The following is a 19,919-nucleotide window of genomic DNA, read 5'->3' as shown; positions in this document are numbered from 1 at the left end:
ATCCCTACTGAACGACCTATGAACCATATTTTATTGGCTTCAAAGTTATGTTTTGATTTTTTAAAAGCCTTCTTTCCCTTGATTTTTCCGGTGGACTCTTCCTGACCACCGCTTCAGTGGCGTTGGTTGTGCTGCCCATAATTTGCCACATCCCCACATGCAGCTCCATGTGACTTGCAGATTGTGCAGGAGAGCATGCACTGCATCAGTGGCCTTATTGATCCTTTAGTCTCTCAATTGATTTCTTGTCTGATGAGCTCTCTGAACATTCAATTAATGGTCTGCACCACCAAAAGCACAGGCGCAACAGTCCACTGAACTATTGCTTGGTCCCACATATATATAGTATAGTCTAATTGCACTTTCTTTGGACAAGCAGACAAGATACTCTTTCATGAACTTAATCTTCGAAGTTGGATATCTGCAGAAAAAGGATTATAAATACAGACCTGGGACTGGCTTTTCTTTGGACAGGAACCAGGATGACTTCTTTTTTTCGAAGCGAGGAGATGTGCCTGGCGCAACTGTTCTTCCAAACCGAGTCGGCCCACTACTGCATCAACGAGCTTGGCCACCTAGGCCTTGTACAATTCAAAGATGTGAGTAGGACAGGTAACAGCCATACCAGCACACTATGAACAAATTGCATTCAGAGTTTTGTAGCGGTAAATGAACAAATCAATGCCTTTGTTGTAAACTTTGAAATATTACTACTGCCTAAGCGCACAACTCCTATTGCCTAAGGAATGTCCTTTAGCAGAATTTTTTATTTGCTTCGAACAATTTTAAGTGGTAATGCAATTAACCAAGTGGTATCACTTAAAATTCCAGCTTGCATTGTCATTTTTAATTTGGAAAGTGATTCGCTGAAAACCCGTATACTGGAGCCAACCGCACTGTCACTAGTGAGAAACGTCTCTCAACAAGACAAAGAAGTGAGCTTCAAAAACGCAGCCCGTTTTTGGCCGCTTGGTGTACATACAGAAAAATGGCTTTGCAAGAATATGCAGTTAAAACAAAAAGTTTTTTAAAATGGAATGTGTAATGCTGACATTGCCAGTGTGTTATGTGCCAAATTTGGAGCTCAAAGACGTTTTTCTGAAATGAGTGTTCACAGTTGGTGGGCTCGGCAAGGCCACTGTCCTGATAGCCAACTTGAGCTAGAAGTCGCCAATGCCGTGGCCGAGGTGGGTTTCTGCCCTAGCACAATGTGACAGGGCATCAAGCTGTAAATCATACCCCTTCGATGTTAATCTGAGCTACTGTTGTAATATTAATGGTGTGTAGATTGTACGGCTTAGGAATAGTGTTGGTTAACCATTGAATGTATATTGCAACATTCACATACATACAGCGAACACTGCATATGAACTGCAGCTTGTGCTAGTCATTTATTCTCTACACCATGACGAAATTGAAGACATCAGCACGTCTGTCTGTCTGACCTAGTTTTTAAACACAGAAATAGCATATTATTGGACTTCAGTTTATTCACTGATTACTCCCCGACAAAAACATACACTTTGCTTCATTTTGGACATAGATAATAAACAGGCAAATCCTCATTATGTTCTTCTGCTAATTGTATCAGTAAATCAATATTAAATGGAGTCCATGAGCCAGACCTCAATATTTCACATACTGGTTATCCTGCTTGTTCTTCACATTTCACTGAACAAATTGATATATGATGGACATGTCAAAAAGTAGTGACACTTCTGCTAATACTGGTGGTAGTAGTAATTTTTCCTAACAATGGAAGCTGCACTAGTTGTGGTTACTCGTATGATAAAAGAATGATGAAAGTCAAATGGCTTAGCTGTTATGGCTTTAGTACCTATATATTACGTACTGTAGCCTAAATTATTTATACTTTGGCAAAGGCTATGGAGAGGATTCTGTTGTCTATGGTAACAAGATGCCAAACTGCTGAGGTTTACATCTGTGAAAATATTGCAGCACCTGGCGAAATTACTGAGAAATAGGGGACGGATAAATTTAATATGTACTTTTGTTTTTAAAAAATTATGCAAACAGAAAAAAGAAGGCGGTTTGTCGCTCAGACAAACTAAAAATAATGACGTATCCATGATAATTAATTTTGGTGTTCCATTTGGCTGTCCAATCAACGCTGTGTGATAAAGTATGAAGTTCTGCGACATAACAAAATTCTCATAAAAATTTTGTGCAACACCTTTTCTGTTGAAAATACATCATTTTTGTCATGCAACACTTGTTGAAAGGGTCGTGTGACAAAGTATAAATTCAGGCATTACACCCACCAGCCACCAAATCGGGTAGAATTTAGCAGGGGCATGTAATCCCATCACTCTTATCAGCCACTTTGGCAGGTGACCTTTCGGTAGAATTTTCTGTTTACAAATGGCATCTGAAATAATGAAGTCAATTCGAAGTGATACTACAATTCCCATGAGCACTGAGTGCATAGTGTGCTCACCTCATTGGCCCATCCACTTTGCCCTATCACTCTTGCCTCCTCAGTCATCTGGGAGTTGATAGGAAGGCAAAATTAGTAACTGATTCATGATAACATAAGCAACCTCTAGCTGTCTCACTGAACTCTATGATATACGCTCTATGAACTATCCAGCTAGGATTGCCAGATGTCCGGTTTTTGACCGGAATGTCCGGGTTTCAGATTATATGTACATGTCCTGTTCATGTTCTTTTGACAGTTAAACCCTGGTACTGTGGCCTTTCAGAAGAGGTTTGTGAATGAGGTGAAGAAATGTGAAGAGATGGAGAGAATTGTTTGTGAGTACCATTGTTAATGTTATCATAGAACAAACCCTGGTACAGGAACACACAACATTAGAATAAGCTGGTGGTTCCCAAAGCGACATAGCTCAGGAGGTAAGAGCGGTTGACTGGCAGTCGGAGGGTTGCCGGTTTGATCCCCGCCCTGGGCGTGTCGAAGTGTCCCTGAGCAAGACACCTAACCCCTAATTTCCCCTTTCACCATTGGTGTGTGAGTGTGTGTGTGAATGGGTGAGGCATCAATTGTAAAGCACTTTGGATAAAAGCGCTATATAAATGCAGTCCATTTACCAAAGTGCAAAAAATGGATCCCATTCCACATTCACTCAAGATTCAATTAGGTGTTATGCTATAAAAAAAAAATTTAAATTAAAAAACAGAAATAATTTTTATGGCTTTTTTCTGTTCTGGATAGCATGAAAATCAAGGTGTACACAAAATAATAACACTGATTTCACATTGATTTGCACATCACGAAAATATTGAAAATGTACATATAAAGATACTGAGTAATTTAAACCACACTTTGTGAGAGGAAGTAAAATACATTAACTGTGGATCTGGAAAAACAAACCTTTCTTAATAATCACTATCACTCGGATATCTCTCCCAAGGCACTGTGGCCATAATGCCTCTGATATACCATCAGAAAGACAGGAATGGTTCACATCTGTTCTGTCAGGACTCTTTTTGCCGGACTCTGGTTTTTCACTCCTTATTCTGTCCCTGATTGAATCTGAAAAGGTCTGGTTGGTTTGACCAAATTGCATATGCCCTTAAACTAGATAAATGCATTTGATTGAATTTTGGGGGAAGGTTTCTCTCTTACAGCTGAATTCTTTTGTTTTTGAAATGCTGCCATTTCAAAAAGCAACCGACAGACATGTATAAAGAGAGAGAGACATGTATGAATCTCTCAATAGGTTTCCTGGAGAAGGAGATAGCGATGACCAGCATAGCTATCCCCGCAAGCTGTGAGATCGAGACGGTGCCTTGCCCCAGGGATGTGTTGGAGCTGGAGGTGAGCGCATAGATTTCATTCTGCCGGTCTCCATTGGGGGCCTTCCTCTTTGTCCTCCTCCCCTCACCTCCCGCTCGCCACTGCAGTGCCTAACAAGGATAAACTGTAGTCTCTGAGCATCTGTGGCACAGGGGTTCCCTCCATTTACAATTTCTCCCGTTGGTTCACTGCATCCCAGGAAATTGACGGTGGCTAATCGGTTGCCATGGTAGCTCAAACAAATGCAGACAGATGGGCTTGGTCAGGCAGCCATGTGGTGGGAAGCAAGCAAATTAGAACAGGGTAGACTCCAATGGCTAGGTCCAGTTGTATATTTTGTATTGCTCTATTTAGACAAGCAGACAGGTTAACATGAAATCACTAGATCATGGGATTTTTCTCTGCAGAAGGAAATTAGAGGAAAAATATCTTTCAGTCTTAAGGAGCAGTGATATCTGCTAACATCGCCCTTTTTCTAATAAGCATCAAATCTCTCTCATTCCTTAATCTCTGTTTATCACAGACCTGGGTCAAATATGTATTTGTTTTGGATTCAAATACTTTTCTACGCTTTACTGATCTTGTCTTGTGTATTGGAACCAATGAAATACTCTCAGAAAGTGCAAACCCTGCCTTCTGGTCATATTGGCAGGCTCAATTACACCAGGCAAGATCAATAGAGCACAGAAAAGTATTTAAATCCAAAACAAATACATATTTTACCCAGGAATGGTCTATCATATTGATTTAATGTCTTGAATCCAGCTGTTGAATTTAATGAATTTATTTAATGTCTGAGAGATCCAGCTGTTATGGAAGTTCAAACCGTTTTCTGAGCTGTTTGAACTTCCATAAGAGGCTAGGAGCGAAAGCAATTTCATGCTGATTTATCTTGCAGTATCACAGAGTAGTATATTTTTTCCTTTGTGCCCTTTTTATTTTTAATTGAAAATAAATTAATCACAAAAAAAAAACTATTTTTTAAGTGAAATGTTTGCATTTGCCAAAAACCTCAAAAGACAAGAAATGAAATTGATCAGACCTAACGCTAACATCAGCCTACTCTCCATCAAGGGGTATCAAGATCTTTACTGCAATAGCTCTGTATATGTCTACTGTACGTTAGACAACATTAGCTGTAATTCCCCAAATAATCTTTCTACGAAGAATTGACTTTGGTGAGGGGTGTGAATAATTTAATACATTTGTAAATGAAAAATAGGGTAGAAGGGGGCCCTGTCACTGGATAGAGATATTGGCACGGTGTCTGCGTGTATTATGGTTTTTTTTTTCAGTTAGGCAATGCCCCCGTCAGTCCTCAGTCATGACTGCTCTTAATTTTCCATGATTCCATTTTTGTTGTAGTCGACCTTTGAGAAGCTTGAGCAAGAGCTGAAGGAGATCAATTCAAACTGCGAGGCCCTGAAACAGAACTTCACGGAGCTGATGGAAATGAACTACCTGCTGCACATGACCGAAGACTTCTTTGAAGAGGTACTGTATGTCAAAAGTGCACCTTACCTGTGTATCAGCGCAAGAGCATTAGCTGAATCCCTGTATGATGTAGAAAGCTGAATTTTCACCATGATTACAAGTAATTTTATAACCACTTGCAATCATGGTTTTCTGCAGAAGCCACTATTTCAGATACAATTTGACCGTAAGTCCATTTTATAAATAAAGCCCCAGGAATTTATATTTAAGTTGAAATTATGTAGTTGTGTTAAATGATAAGAAGCTACGCATTATTTTAAAGAGGACAGCCATAATAGTACAGTCATCTAGATTGTTGACCTTATCTTACAAGGACCGCGCTCCAGTTGGCATCGAAACACCTGCTTTTCCATGCCCCCAGTTGAAAAGCCGGTGCAGGGGTGGAGTTAAAATTGTTGTGACGTGCTGTGACGTCCACAAATGAACTCCGCTCGCCTTCTCTACCGTGGGGTGTTCTGCAGGCTGAGTCGCAACTGTCCTTCTCCGAGCTCGTCTCCGAGGACTCCGTGTCCGTGGTTACCTCGTCTCGCGTGACCAGTCGGCGGACGAGCACCGTCAGCGCCTGCGTCGGCGGGCCCTTAAAACTGGGGTAAAAATCTAAAAAAAAATCTATCAAAACTCATGATATTAAGGCCAAAATCAAAATCTTAACGCAAACTTCGAGAAATGAAGGGTCACGTCAATGGTTCAGTCAGAACCTGTGGAACGTTGGTGGAGGGAAAATATGCTTATGTAATTTTTATTGGCTCCCGGCAGGTTTGTGGCAGGGGTCATCAAGCAGGAGCGTTTCCCTGCTTTTGAGAAGGTCCTGTGGCGCCTGTTTCACGGGAATTTTGTCCTTCGACGCGCTGAAATCCAGTTCCCAGAGGATGAGCACGTGGCAGTGAGAGTTACTCTGATCTTTAGTTTTTATTTTGTGTGTTGAATTTCATAAGAGTGTACAAAACTGATCAGTACTGGACAGTTGAAGCACTAATTTAGATCAACTAAAGTGCTTTCCACATGCTTTATTGATTAACATGTTTAGTTGTCCAGTAATTACCAAAGCCTTCAATAGCAATCATCCTAAAATAAAATGCTGCTTTCCTATTGGAATGTCTCCAGTATAGTGGCCAAACACTGCTTTTATTTGAAACTGCAACAAACCATGATCATCATGCTCACAGGATGTGTTGTGAAGGTTATGAATGATGTTCTCCTAAAAACTGAGTCTGTTGAGTTTAGTCAAGTAAAGTCCATTTGCTTTAAACTGATTCATAGAAGTGTGTGTTAGTGTGATGATTTTGTCATGGCTAAAGATAACAAAATTATTCACGTAGCCTTTTGCCATGAAACTCCTCTTGAATGTGTCGACGTTGAAGGCTGATAATACAATTAAGTTTGTAATAATAATAATAATAATAATAATAATAATAATAATAAAATAAAATTTATTTATTTAGCACCTTTCATTAATAAAATGTAGCTCAAAGTGCTTTACATACAGGGATAGTCAAGTAAGGAGCAAAATTTATGAGATTTTTTATGAATATTTCATAATGCATCACAGCTAACCATCTTCTTTACTTTTAACTTAAAGGGGGATGCCATCAAGAAGGATATCTTCGTTGTGTTCATGCAGGGAGACCAGTTCAAAGGGAAGATAAAAAAGATTTGTGAAGGGTTAGTGAATACATTTCTCTCAGGTAGTAGGAGAGAATATATAAAAGCATCCTAGCGATGATCAAACTAACCCTCTAGTGTGCATGAAAAATGCAAAAAAAAAAAAAATTCTGAAGTTGGTCCTGAATGTTTAAGGCACTTATGCATAATAGAGTGATGTGGCCTACTGTCTTGAACAAATCTGCCAGTGTTGACTAGAAGTTCCATGGGGTGATGCGTTATCAGCCACAGTGTCACCCGAAAGGGTTTCAGTTGGCAGATGGAATTCCTTCCCACTTCACATCTCTGCACTACACTGCAGAGTGAAACGGTCAGCAAAATAGTATTGAAGGATGTTTGACATAGTAGGCCATGTTCAGCCTGACTTGACGATGCAAGAAAAAAAGACTTTCATCATTTTAAAAAAAAGGTCATATGTTGGAAATATAACTGGCTTGGTCATGCCGGGGGTAGGATATCTTTAATTGGGTCAGGGTAACGACTGCACATTACTACTGGATTAGCCCCTTCCAGCTGTGTATCAGGCATCCATATGCCACCACCTACCATTAGTGAGAGATGCTTCTGCTAGGCGGTCACCTACAGTATGTTGTATGGCCATAGTATGGGAAAATAGTCATTGGCTCTTGGGGAAGTGAAGGAGAGAATGCAGATCAGCTTTAGTGATCCACGCACAAGTACAGGTGGATCAACAGTAACCAGAGAGGCTCAATTCGGGCAGCAATGTAGTATAATGGGTAAGGAACTTGTAACCTAAAAGGGGCAGGTTTGAGTCCCAGGTAAGACACTGCCATTCTATCCTTGAGCAAGGTACTTAACCTGCATTGCTTCAGTATATATCCAGCTGTATAAATGGATACAATGTAAATACTATGTATGTAAATAAAATGTATGTAAAATGATGTGTAAGTCGCTCTGGATAGGAACGCCTGTTGAAAGCCTGTAATGTAATGTAATTAATGATTCCAGTTTATAGATAAAGGTCAGTGGAGGAAACATGTAAGCCAATAAAGAATAATTCATTGTCATAATGCATTGTTCTCTTTTCAATGCTTTTGTCATTTTTTGAACAGGTTTCATGCCAGTTTGTACCCATGCCCGAACACTGTGAATGCACGAAAGGAGATGAGAATCAATGTTAACACGCGAATTGACGATCTTCGAATGGTATGAATTTTATTCAGAATTCTAGTATCCAGCATGGTGGAAAATATAACAAAGGGGTACAGTTCATGTTTCTAAATTTACTCGAAACATAGTGATTATACAGAATTTTGTGATTATATTTATCAAGCTAAAGCCGTGCATGACCCTGTTTGACTTTACTCCTCCCATAGTTTGCGGCAAATAAAAGTATTCTCTCCTGCTAAAACATTTGAGTCGTCTGCCATAGAGAATCTGCCAATATTTACGCCATTATCTATATAGATAGAATATTCTTCTCTCCTCACAGGTTCATTCAGGTATGAGTTAGCAGATAGTGAATAGCTCAAATAAATAATAAAAAGTTCAGGTACAGTACTGGCATGATCATTTCTTGTAAAACTGCACAGAAATAACATTGCATGCGCGGCACGCATGCAATGCACAAATCATGTTCTGTCAGGAAACTCCAATTACAGCTGACCGAAGACTGTAAACGAATGGAGTGGGCATGTCCCTTTAAGTGAGCCGGATACTGTGTTGGTGTACATCGCCGGTAATAAGAGAAAGCAGCGTGGAGAGAGGAACAAGAAAATGAGAAAGAAAATAAATTATGCATCAAGGTTAAGGAGTCCTGGAGGTCGCGTGCACCGAGAGCAACCCTTGCTCCGTGAGCGAGCTGATGAATTTCTCCCTTTGTCTCATACGTCAGGTCGGCAAATATGTGCACCGTCCGTGAAACGCTTCTCTCCCTTGCCCTGATTAATGGGCTGACCATATTGCCCTTGGCTACATAGAGGTCTGGCATACAGCAGCACTCCAGAGACTGACAAGGTTATATATCCGGCATCCGAAAGATCACTGGAATATGAGCTGCAATAAATGGGGAGGGGGTCAAAGACTTCTGAAAAAAAAATTCTCACATTTGATTTGTTGGTTTTTTGGTTTTTTTTAATGGTTGAATTGGTTGAAGTATGGTGTATGGTTTGTGATCTACGTGTGTTTATATGATGTATTTATATAAACAATATATGATTTTTCAGTGTAGATTTTCTTTATTGGCAATGCAACTATTAGATTATGATTAAAACGGTCATTAAAAATTTGAAATGGCATTTGCCTTGATCTATAGAGGGTTGTCTACAGGAAGAGAGAAAGATATTTTACTTCACAGTAATACATACTTTTTGCTGGTAGAGAAAGTGTAACCCTGGAAGTAATTACAGTCACTGATAAAACAATAAAAACTTGGCTTACTCAAACTGCTCATCACAAACCCAATGTACCATTTTGGCAGAGAAGCTTTTAGTAAATGTCATAGTTGGCTAATTAACCGTATATAATTTCTTAAGCAAACCGCCGGTGTCTCTGTTAATTTGACTTACTTATGGAAGACACTTTCAATAGATTTGTTACAACTCACTTTTTTCTACAATCTGTGGGGATGTGTATCAGAATGAAAACGAGTTCACCAACAAGCTTCCCAAGAGCTCTCTGTGCAGGAGTGTTGCACTCTTTGCTGTGACGGTATTTGGCAGGCCATATTTAGACTACCTTTTGGCAGCCTTCCATAGAAGCATATGCCTATTTTGCAGTTTTTACAGGTATACAACTGACAGTTTCTACTGTAGTTTTTAACTGCTCAGATGTTATGATTAATCAATGTTGAAGTATCTCTTCTGTACTGTTCCATTTCCCCCACCCCCTATAAAGGTCTTGAAGAGGACAGAGGAATACCGGGAGACCCTCCTGACTGCCGCAGCGGCTAATCTCCACCGGTGGAGCAACACTGTGAAGAAAATGAAGGCCATTTATTACACTCTCAATCTCTGCAACATAGACATAACCCAGAAGCTTATTGTCGCCGAGATCTGGTGCCCAGTGTCTGACCTCAGCGTCGTTCACGGAGCGTTAATTAAGGGATCGGTAAATTCAATCAGCGTACACAAAAGCATCAAGAGTATCTGCTCAATGTAACCAAAATATGCTTTGTCTGTAACTCCCAATGAACAGTTTCTGTTCTTTTTTTTACATTTTAAATTTTTAATAAATTTTTTAAAAAATTTTAATAACTAATACTTATATTAGATTATATTCATCATTTGGGTAGAAATAAACTGCCAAAATGCAATTATCTTGGTGAAAATGTAAATGAATTAATTAAAATATAAAAAATTTGATTTATTTAGATTCTTTCAATAACCTGAGAGAACCTGAGAGAAAACCAAATAGTTCCCAGAATATTATTCTTAAAAGATACATTCCTTTAAATAAATAGTTTAGTACAGCAGTAACATTTCATTTATAATTATTGGATTTCATAAGGCTTATTGGAGAAGTCTTAGACATAAAAAAATAAACATTTGGTGTGTGTGTTTATGTGTGTGTGTGTGTGTGTGTGTGTGTGCACGCACATGTACAGGAGCAGAGTGGGTCCAGTCTGTGTCCAGTCCTGAACAGAATACACACCCAACAAACTCCCCCAACGTTCAATCGGATTAACACCTTCACCTCTGGATTTCAAGGCCTCATCGACGCATATGGCGTGGGCAACTATCAGGAGATCAACCCAGGTGACTCCCACCCCCACCCCCCTCTCTTGACACTCGTGATGCGCGGGTTGATTTCCAAGCTGGATAAAAATTAGGTTAGGTTGTTGATTAATGGGTGGAGATTTGGGTGATGTCATTGCTGACTCGTGCATCACTAGTGGACACATACCTTGGGAATGGTTTAGGTTCAACACAAGATGTCATGCAAAAAAAATGTGATATTCCTGTTAATCAGTCTGTTCCTCACCTGTTTCATTAGAGATACATTTTTTGAGGAAAGTTAAGTTGAAAAGTACCAATACATTAGATCTCAAAGACACTGGAGTATATTGTGTCCTACAAGATTGTACATTAAGTGATGTATCAGTGTCTCATTATTTAAATATTGCAACTAAAGCTTGTCTGTCAGACTTTATGTAAATATGTTAAATAGTTTTTATATGTTCATAATTCTGAGTCCGTTCCAATGCCTGGACTATAATCCTATAAGTGTGAATCATATGGGAATGTGTTTATCACCATCTCTGTCTGTCCCCCAGCCCCTTACACCCTGGTGACGTTCCCTTTCCTGTTTGCTGTCATGTTTGGGGACTGTGGCCACGGACTGGTCATGATGCTCCTTGCTCTCTGGATCCTCGTGCAAGAGGAGAAGTTCCGAAATCTGAAAAATGAGGTAAGGACAGACCGTCCTTAACAGAAGTCTGCAGAAAGGCTGCATAAATTGTACCCACATGTGAATGTGCGCCTCATTCCCCATTTGATGTTTGTAACCCGTTTGGTCTACTGTCTTGTGTAACTTTGTGTCTTATGTCAGGTCCCCCTTGCAAAAGAGATTTCGACCTCAGTAGGGTTTTCCTGGTTAAATAAACATTACTGAAGCAAATGTCATCATACATGTGTTGCTTGAAATGCTGTCCTAAACGTCCCCCAGGCTCCAATGATTTCAGCCCAAGTATATTCTAACATTTTTAAACTACGATTAACAGGCCCTTAAAACAAGCGCCAAAAATAAAATGTCTTCAAATAATGAAATACCACTTTAACATCAATGTTCCTAATCCCGCAGCATACTGTATGCAAAACAACAGTGGGAATAAGTGGGGTCTTGAATTTCAATATTTGTGATCTCGTCTCCAGCCTCCTTTGAATGTACCCATTAGCTAATCATTAAAAAGAGAGTTAGCATGCGCAGTGCATTTTCCGGATAGCACCAAGGGTTGTCTTTCCCGCAGCTCGCCGATGTCCTGGTCAACGGGAGATACATTGTTCTGCTCATGGGTGCCTTCTCTGTCTACACCGGCCTCATCTACAACGACTGCTTCTCCAAGTCCTTCAACCTTTTTGGCTCAGCCTGGAGCGTCAGCGCCATGTTTGGACCCAGTGGACCGTGGACGTGAGTGTAGTATACCCTGCCATGAAGTTCATTATTACACTTTGACAATAAAAGTTTGCTGAAGACCGAAATGGTTCACTTGGTAAGAAATTTGAAGCACCTTTCACCTTCGGAATGAGCGATTCTCTTGGTTGAATCATATCATTAGCTGAGCTTGTTCAAAGAGGCATAAATGAATCCATCTCAGTCATCAACTTATAATGAAAGGAAGTAGAAAAAACATTCAATGATACTGTTAAGCTTTTAATATTGAATTATAATTAAGAGAGTATTTTGAATTTGATTTTGAAAGACCTAGTAACTTTAATTAAATACAGAAAGTACACAGGGTCAATCTTCACAGTTCACTGAACTAATGCCAGATAAATATTTAACTGTGTATGAGATACATGTGTGGATAAAAGCACTTCAGCTTGTAAATAGTTTAATACATTTTTTTGTCCTTTGTTTTAGACAATTAGCAATAAGTAATGTGTTATTTTATCATTAATGAATACTGTCAATGATAAATAAAGAACTAATGTGAAGAGTCTGTGATAGATTGGTGGACCTGTCCAGGGTGTATTCCTGCCTCTCACCCAATGCATGCTGGGATAGGCTTCAGCACCCCTCCTCCTGCCCAGGATAAGCGGCTATAGATAATGGATGGATGGATGGATGTGAAGTGTTCAGTGTTTCTTCCTTGGTCTTCTACCTCAGCAATGAGACGCTACATGGTTCTGGACATCTTCAGCTGGACCCAGAGGTTCCCGGAGTCTACTCAGGCTGTCCGTTTCCATTCGGCATTGATCCGGTAAATCAGTGGAATCTCCTCTCAAGAATTTGAGATTCTTTAGTGTGTTTCATTCTACTTACATTTCCATCATTACCTATTATTATTCTCTGAGCATCTTCAGTTTATAAATTGCTGTAGTTTCAGTTGCATCATCAATTCCTATTAGCTTTCATTGATAATTATGTGTCATTATCAAGATAGATCTGTGCTGCTTTGCTGCCACTTAAAATACAGCACAGGGCACTTATTCACTGTCCAATTACCTATATTTATAACTTTTATTTGGGGGGTGGGGGGGGGGGGGTATTTTGGCTGTTGAAAATGCTGAGTGGTTAGTGACTAAAAATCACAGGCCACCAGGGCTGGTGGGCCGAAAAGTTAGTGTTTTCACAGGATGTTTAAGCTGTCCCTACCTATAATGCAAGGCAACGAGGCATTGGGAAACATTCCACATAGTGGATTTAGTAAATTTAGTAAATTGGTGAAAGACGGTGTGGGGAGTTGGTGAAGGATGTTCTCGTGTGCATATGTGGGTACTGTATATACTTGCTGTATATATATTTTAGAAATTTATATTGTCCAAGATGTATGGAATTTGACAAAATTTAATAAATAAAATGTATATACATACATACTTAGGATTGTAATATAACCATAAAACCTGTGGAAATAACAATATTAATTCAATTAATATTTTCTTCTTTTCTCCTGTCAACAATCTGTATTTTCCAGATTTGGAATATTGCAACAAATAAGTTGACATTCTTGAACTCTTACAAGATGAAGATGTCAGTCATACTGGGAGTGGTCCACATGATCTTTGGGGTTACCCTGAGCCTGATGAATTACATGTAAGTTTCAGTGATGTACAGTATCGTCGTGTCACAAACAATTTGAAATATAACCAATATTTTCAATTCCCATGTGACTTCTACTAGGATAATAACTTGCATGCTTAATTCTGCTGACCTCAAATATAAATAAAAATTTTCTATATTTTAAATTAGGAACACAATTAGCTGTACATATGTACAGTAACATCTTTACTCAGTGAGGTGTTGCATGCAGCATTTCCTGACTTCTGGCTCATTGCAGCAGACAGTCGCAACATTGGCTGGCATTTCACAGTCCAAGTTTTCGAATTCGCTGTCGCTGGTGCTGAAAGCCATGCGGAATCGATTACATCACATTTCAGAACAATCGAGAGGCCAACTACTATCGCTAATTTCCCCAAATGTGCCAGGTGGAATTGACTGCACACATGTTCAACCTATGCCCCATCAGCAAATGAGATTGTGTACAGAAACAGAAAACACACACATTCTGTAAATGTCCAAGTCGTGTGCGACTACCGGAACAGCATCACAAATGTGGTTGCAAGCTTCTCAGGGTGCACTTATGGCTTCTTCCTTAGGAACAGTTACGTTTGAGAAGTCAGGATTTGGTGACAAATTGTATTTGTATAATTTCTTTATGAAATTTTGAGCATACGGTATCTCATTACCTGTGTTGTTTATTTTATATGGCTAATTTCCATCAAACACACACACACACGCACACATGCACAATCACACCCACAGTTCATATATGCATTCCATTATTTCATTAGATTTAATTCTCACTGATCTGTTACATTGGAGATTTTTAATTGGCTATGAATGTTGATCAGTTTTTATTATTATTATTATTATTATTATTATTATTATTATTATTATTATTATTATTAATTATTGATTTACTGATTGGCTACTGGTGTCAATGTTTTCCCACTACAGACATTTTAGGACCATCAGGAATGTTCTGCTCCAGTTCATTCCGGAGATGGTCTTCATGCTGGCCCTTTTCGGCTACCTGGTGTTTCTTATCCTTTTCAAGTGGTGCGTGGTGATGAAGTCAGACACAGCTCCTAGTATCCTGCTCCTTTTCATCAATATGATGCTTTTTGCATACGACACGCCTGATGATGCCTTGCTCTACAGTGGACAGGTAAAATGCAAGATGCAAAATCAATATGGCTATGAAAACCTATTTGGTCTCAGAGGCTAAATTAAGCTCTGACATTTTTTCTTTCCATACTACAGTATAAGAGAAAATCCATTCTCAGCAAGTGTTGCAGAGTAGAGGTGTGGTGATAAAGATGGTCCCCTCAATAAAGAGCTGGACTCACTATTTTTCCACTAGTTATTAATCCCTAATCCCACTTTAGGCCATATTTACTATAGATCTGCGTCTATAAAAAGGGCTTTTATAGACGCTCAAGAGACAAATAGCATTTTTCCATATTTACTATTTACTATTTACTAAGGTGCCACTCCTGAGGTTTTCACTGGGAAAATGATAAATGCAGCAGCCCTAAAATTTGCGTGTTTGGGTTAATGCATATGTATTAGTGGTGTTAGTTTGTTAATGATTCATTCTTTTTGAGCCAATTTTTTGGTGAAGAAACATTTCGACTCACCTCCATGTAAAGAATCGTTCATTTGGCTCATCTCTCGGTAATGCATAAGCATTATGTAAACTTGCAAATTCAAATGTAATCTTCCTAGTATACATGTAATCGTGTAATTCATGTAAGATTAAAAACAATTACAGTACAGGGTTCAGGAGAATCAGATAGCACAGCGTAAATTCCATTCAACTTTGTATTGTATTGCTCCCTGACAGAAGGAGGTACAGATCTTTCTGGTCATCACTGCCTTCCTCATGGTACCCTGGCTGCTGCTGGTCAAGCCCCTACTTCTGTACAGAGACCACAAGGTTGGCAAACAGCAGGTTGGTCCAAGGAAAGAAAATTACATTATTTCAAGCTGTGCATAGTTCAGAATTTTTGAATGCATGATGCATTTGACTGAGGTCCTTAGTAACTTTGTCCATCCACAAAAATGTAAATATAGGCAATAAAAAATATAGACAATCCGCTTCATTGGCTCTGTCACAATCCAGTGTTTCCTTTCTTATCCCTGATTTCTATTGCAAAAGAAAGGTGGCTGTGTAGAAGAAGAATCCATTTGTGCAGAAATTCATGCATATCTTGCACATTGCTTTCAGTCACTGAATGATACCATTACCATTTAATATCAAAATAATTCACCTCAACAGTTTGTAATTATATTTATTTATTTATTTATTTATTTAAGGCACACGACTGATTTATTCAAACTCCGAAATTATGCTATTGTCTGACTGCATTTGGCTTGTAAGGATTATGGCTTTACCTAAGCAGATAAATCTCATATTCCAGCAGAAAGTCTCGGCCAACAATGTTCCCATGCAGGCATGCAGTAATTCTGGATATTCAAACTTCCAGAATGACCACGGAGTTTCAGAAGCCAATGCTATTCACACAACTAATAGCAACAACACAGAGACAGTAAGTTGATGAGTTGCCAGTTCCTTTTTCCGGCTGTTTTTTTCACTGATTCAAGGGCTTTGAATTCATTTACTTTTCTTTTCTTTTATTCACACAATTTTTGTTGTTTTGGCACTGTACCCCAGCAAATTGGATTTGAAATAAAACAATGAATCTGAAGTTAAAGTCTGTCAGCCGACAGTCAGCTTTAATTTGGTTAAAACAGGATGTCAGCTGTAATTTGAGGGTATTTTTTTTCCATATTGGGTCATTGGGTGCCTTGAATTTCCTGTATCTTGGCCTTTATTGGATTTAAGGGCTGGTTTTACAGTAACAGGATAGGAACAAGTAAAATCTTCCACAAGCAATTTAGGTTAATGGGCACCGGATTTAGCATTAGCAGAGTTCCCACAAATGTGTTGTTATTCATTAGCTGCATTAGGCCTGCAGCAGTGGCACCTTTCTGTTTGAAAACCCTGAAAGTCTGCAGCAGTGTAGCCAAGTTTTTTGCTGACACTAGCAACTAAGAGTTCCCTGTTGAATGCCCTCTGGTTCTGCCAACTTCGTTGTTAGGCAGAGCAAACTGTTGGATCAACCTTTATCAAAATGTACAAACCGCAACCAGATGAAAATTAAGAAATGTATTAAGTTACAACAAATATTCACGTCGGATCTAAAGATGAGGTTCAACTACCTTAAAACAACTAAAAAAAGGTTACAGACATGGGCAGTCACACAAGAAATGACTGAAAGATACCAAACCACAGCTTATTTGTCCCAAAGTAATCTAAAGTTCAAATTCCAGAAAGAACCACTTGGATTGGAGCAGCATTCCAATCACACTAGGGAGCTAGGGATGAAATAAAAGTGCCTTGTCCATCAAGGAACAGCACTGTCTAAATATTTGTCCAATCTCTATTTACCTTGATTGACCCAATGAAAAAAACTTCCATCTTAGTTGCAAAAATGTCTTTTTACACAGTTATTTTTTTTCTGATGGGTGCGTTATGCTCTGACTGCTTAAGCTGCATTTTAGTCCACGCCTTATTGTTTATAATCATCAGATCTTAGTAAATCCAGCACTGGTGTTGAGTGTGATCTCTTGTGTAGGTTAGCATGGGAGACATATTTGTGTACCAGGCCATACACACCATAGAGTACTGCCTGGGTTGTGTCTCCAACACCGCCTCCTACCTGCGCCTATGGGCCCTCAGCCTGGCTCATGCTGGTAAGATACATTCCAAATTTGAGGCCTGTTCCAGTTCTTTTACCACATTGGGGTGATTATGTGGCTTGCTTTTAATGCTAATAAATGTTCAATTATCTTTCACACTGTTATAATTGCAAGGAAAACTTCACAAAGAAAACATGGCTTCTGTTATTATTTTCTGACAGAAATCGAGCTATGATTATTCCTGGTAGCCAAGTTACAGAAAATTTGCAAAACGGGAAATTGTTATTGTTGACTGTGCAATTAATAGCTGTCCTGTATCACCAACATCATCAGTAAATTCCATTGCTTGGGATAATTACCAAATTGCAAGGTTGCTCTGACCCACCCCTGACTAACATGTGGCCTTCTCTTTGCCCTGTCCAGAGCTGTCGGAAGTGCTGTGGAAGATGGTCCTCCATGTTGCTCTGACAGTTACCTCAGGTCTGGGCTCTCTCCTGGTGGCGGCCATATTTGCTGCGTTTGCCATCCTCACTGTCACTATCCTCCTTGTCATGGAAGGCCTGTCAGCCTTCCTCCATGCCTTACGGCTGCACTGGTATGTACCTGGCATATCAAACCAAATTTTAAAGACGCTTTTTGGATTTTAGACACTTCACGCACTGCATTCGGCATGCGAATTCCTGTGAGTGCATCATCATATTCAAATATTTGGCTGGATCCCACCTGACACCACCAAAAATCGCACACAGAGGAGAAATTTCAGAATGCAAACACATGGAATCAATATTGCTACAAATATGTCAGCGTGAAAAGGTATCCGAAATGATATTTTTTAATAAGAATAAATCAAGGTGTGCTGCTTTAATTCATCAAGCGAAATGCTTATTATCTATGGGAATTTAGATCTCATGGTTGTCATAATGCCTTGTTTGCCACCAGAGGGAGCCAAAAGACTAAACTTGCACTTGCACTTGCACTTGTATCCATTACGTGATTATAGTCTGCACCTGCTTATTGTTTGACTGTATTTAAATTTCCACTGTTCCCTCTTTTGTTGCACAGTTTTGGAGTCTTATGCCTTGTGCTTGCTTTCTGCGGCTTCTCTATGCTCTATGTTTGTCTGTATTCTTCCAGTCTTTTGGTAGTGTTTGGTTAATACCTGTGTTTATTTCGTTCCTGCGATCGCTTCTTTTTGTACTCACGTCTATTTTAGTTTATTAAATATTCTCTTCACCGTTTATCCTAGTTAACGTGTTGGTGTCCATACATGGGTCCACCCCTCAGTTTCCCCATCGCAGCGAAACTGAGCCAGCCATGGGTCCAGCAGTGATCAACCAGCTCCGTCCAAACCAAAGGGGTCATGATCCCAACACATGGCCAATCCTCAAAAACATCTTGTAGAGTCTATACAGTATTCCTCGACTCTGGCTTTACAGTTGGGTCAGACCCAAGCTGCCCCAATTCCTGTTGCCTCTACCTTGTCCCCTGTGGCCTCCTTCGCTTCAAATTACCATTCACGTGAGCCTGACCAAGCAGCTCTGAGGTGTCATGACGGCAGATGCTTTGGTTTTCTTTATGCATTCTTCCCTGGCCTCTGGTCACTAAAAGAAAGATATCTCTAGACAGACGGTATTATTAATTATGTGCAAAATATGTTTCCACCTCATTTCCAAATTTTCTTATTTTTTGTTGACAGTTTTTAACCCCAAATTTTTATTTTTCTCCCAATTGAATGGAATGTCTTGTCCCATCCCAGATCCCCTCCTACGTCAGTTCAGGAAGAAGCAGGCAACCCCTCCTCCACAAATTGGAACAGTATCTTAACAAGATGAATCACTACTAGCTACTTCTCAGTACAATTTCTCATGTTTTTTTTTTTTTTTCATGTGTTCCAGGGTGGAGTTCCAGAACAAGTTCTACAAAGGCTCGGGATACAAGTTCACACCCCTGTCCTTTAGCAGTCTTGGGAACAAGTAATGTTAAAACATATGAGAAATATGCATTTGTTGTAGAATTATTTAGAAAGGATCCTTTGTTAGTTATTTAATTTCCTGCTATCTGCTAGCAGTGGTGCAATGGCACGTGGGGCTCTCTAACGTCAAGCCAACAAACTGCTGCTGTAATTTTGCTTGGTGTAACTTGGTGTAGCTGAATTTGGTAGTTCACTGGTCATGTGAAATATATAAGGGGAAACTTATTAATATTTAATTAGTATATTCTGAAGTTTTAATTTGACTATTCAGTTAAACAGTTAGTTGCATTTTCATTCAAATTCCTATGGCATCACCATGTAGGCATTGGAATGCGGCAATCATCTGACAGATAATACATTTGGGGATCAATTGTGACCCTTATAAAAGCAATTAATTGAAGAAATAGGCTGCCCCAGATGAGAGGAAGATAGAGCAGGGTTCATGCTTGACAGTAAACTACACAACAGTGCAGCTGGATTCCAGGATTTGTTTGGAGTATGATACTTAGGAACTAGTTGATTACAAATTATTATTATTATTATTATTATTATTATTATTATAATTATTATTATTATATTACAAAGGTTATACTGGTCACATAAATGTTCCAACCAACTCAGTTGATG

The 19,919-nt window shown here is 39.3% G+C and overlaps 1 protein-coding gene across 1 annotated transcript; it reads left to right on the top strand.

Annotated features, from left to right (window-relative positions):
- Positions 1–229: 229 nt before the first annotated feature.
- Positions 230–19,473, top strand: si:ch73-173p19.2 (V-type proton ATPase 116 kDa subunit a1). Its single transcript, XM_035415560.1, has 19 exons — positions 230–599; positions 2,697–2,775; positions 3,702–3,799; positions 5,144–5,272; positions 5,734–5,861; positions 6,029–6,155; positions 6,852–6,934; positions 8,008–8,101; positions 9,791–10,003; positions 10,500–10,650; positions 11,169–11,302; positions 11,838–12,022; positions 12,722–12,815; positions 13,530–13,648; positions 14,573–14,783; positions 15,462–15,569; positions 17,257–17,374; positions 17,744–17,915; positions 19,216–19,473. The coding sequence occupies exons 1-19, from the start codon at positions 483–485 to the stop codon at positions 19,295–19,297; spliced, it is 2,442 nt and encodes an 813-aa protein (XP_035271451.1). The 5' UTR covers positions 230–482; the 3' UTR covers positions 19,298–19,473.
- Positions 19,474–19,919: the final 446 nt, after the last annotated feature.

This window comes from Anguilla anguilla, chromosome 4 (assembly GCF_013347855.1).
Source record: "Anguilla anguilla isolate fAngAng1 chromosome 4, fAngAng1.pri, whole genome shotgun sequence".
NCBI classification, from domain to species: Eukaryota; Metazoa; Chordata; class Actinopteri; order Anguilliformes; family Anguillidae; genus Anguilla; species Anguilla anguilla.
The sequence above is the reverse complement of the archived record's forward strand: the minus strand, read 5'-3'. Positions and strand labels throughout refer to the sequence as shown.

Excerpts from the sequence above, each read along its gene's own strand:
- si:ch73-173p19.2 (XM_035415560.1), top strand. The coding sequence starts at position 483 with ATGACTTCTTTTTTTCGAAGCGAGGAGATGTGCCTGGCGCAACTGTTC. Across the intron at positions 12,816-13,529 it reads TTCCATTCGGCATTGATCCG|ATTTGGAATATTGCAACAAA; the intron begins GTAAATCAGTGG and ends TGTATTTTCCAG. Across the intron at positions 14,784-15,461 it reads CCTTGCTCTACAGTGGACAG|AAGGAGGTACAGATCTTTCT; the intron begins GTAAAATGCAAG and ends GCTCCCTGACAG.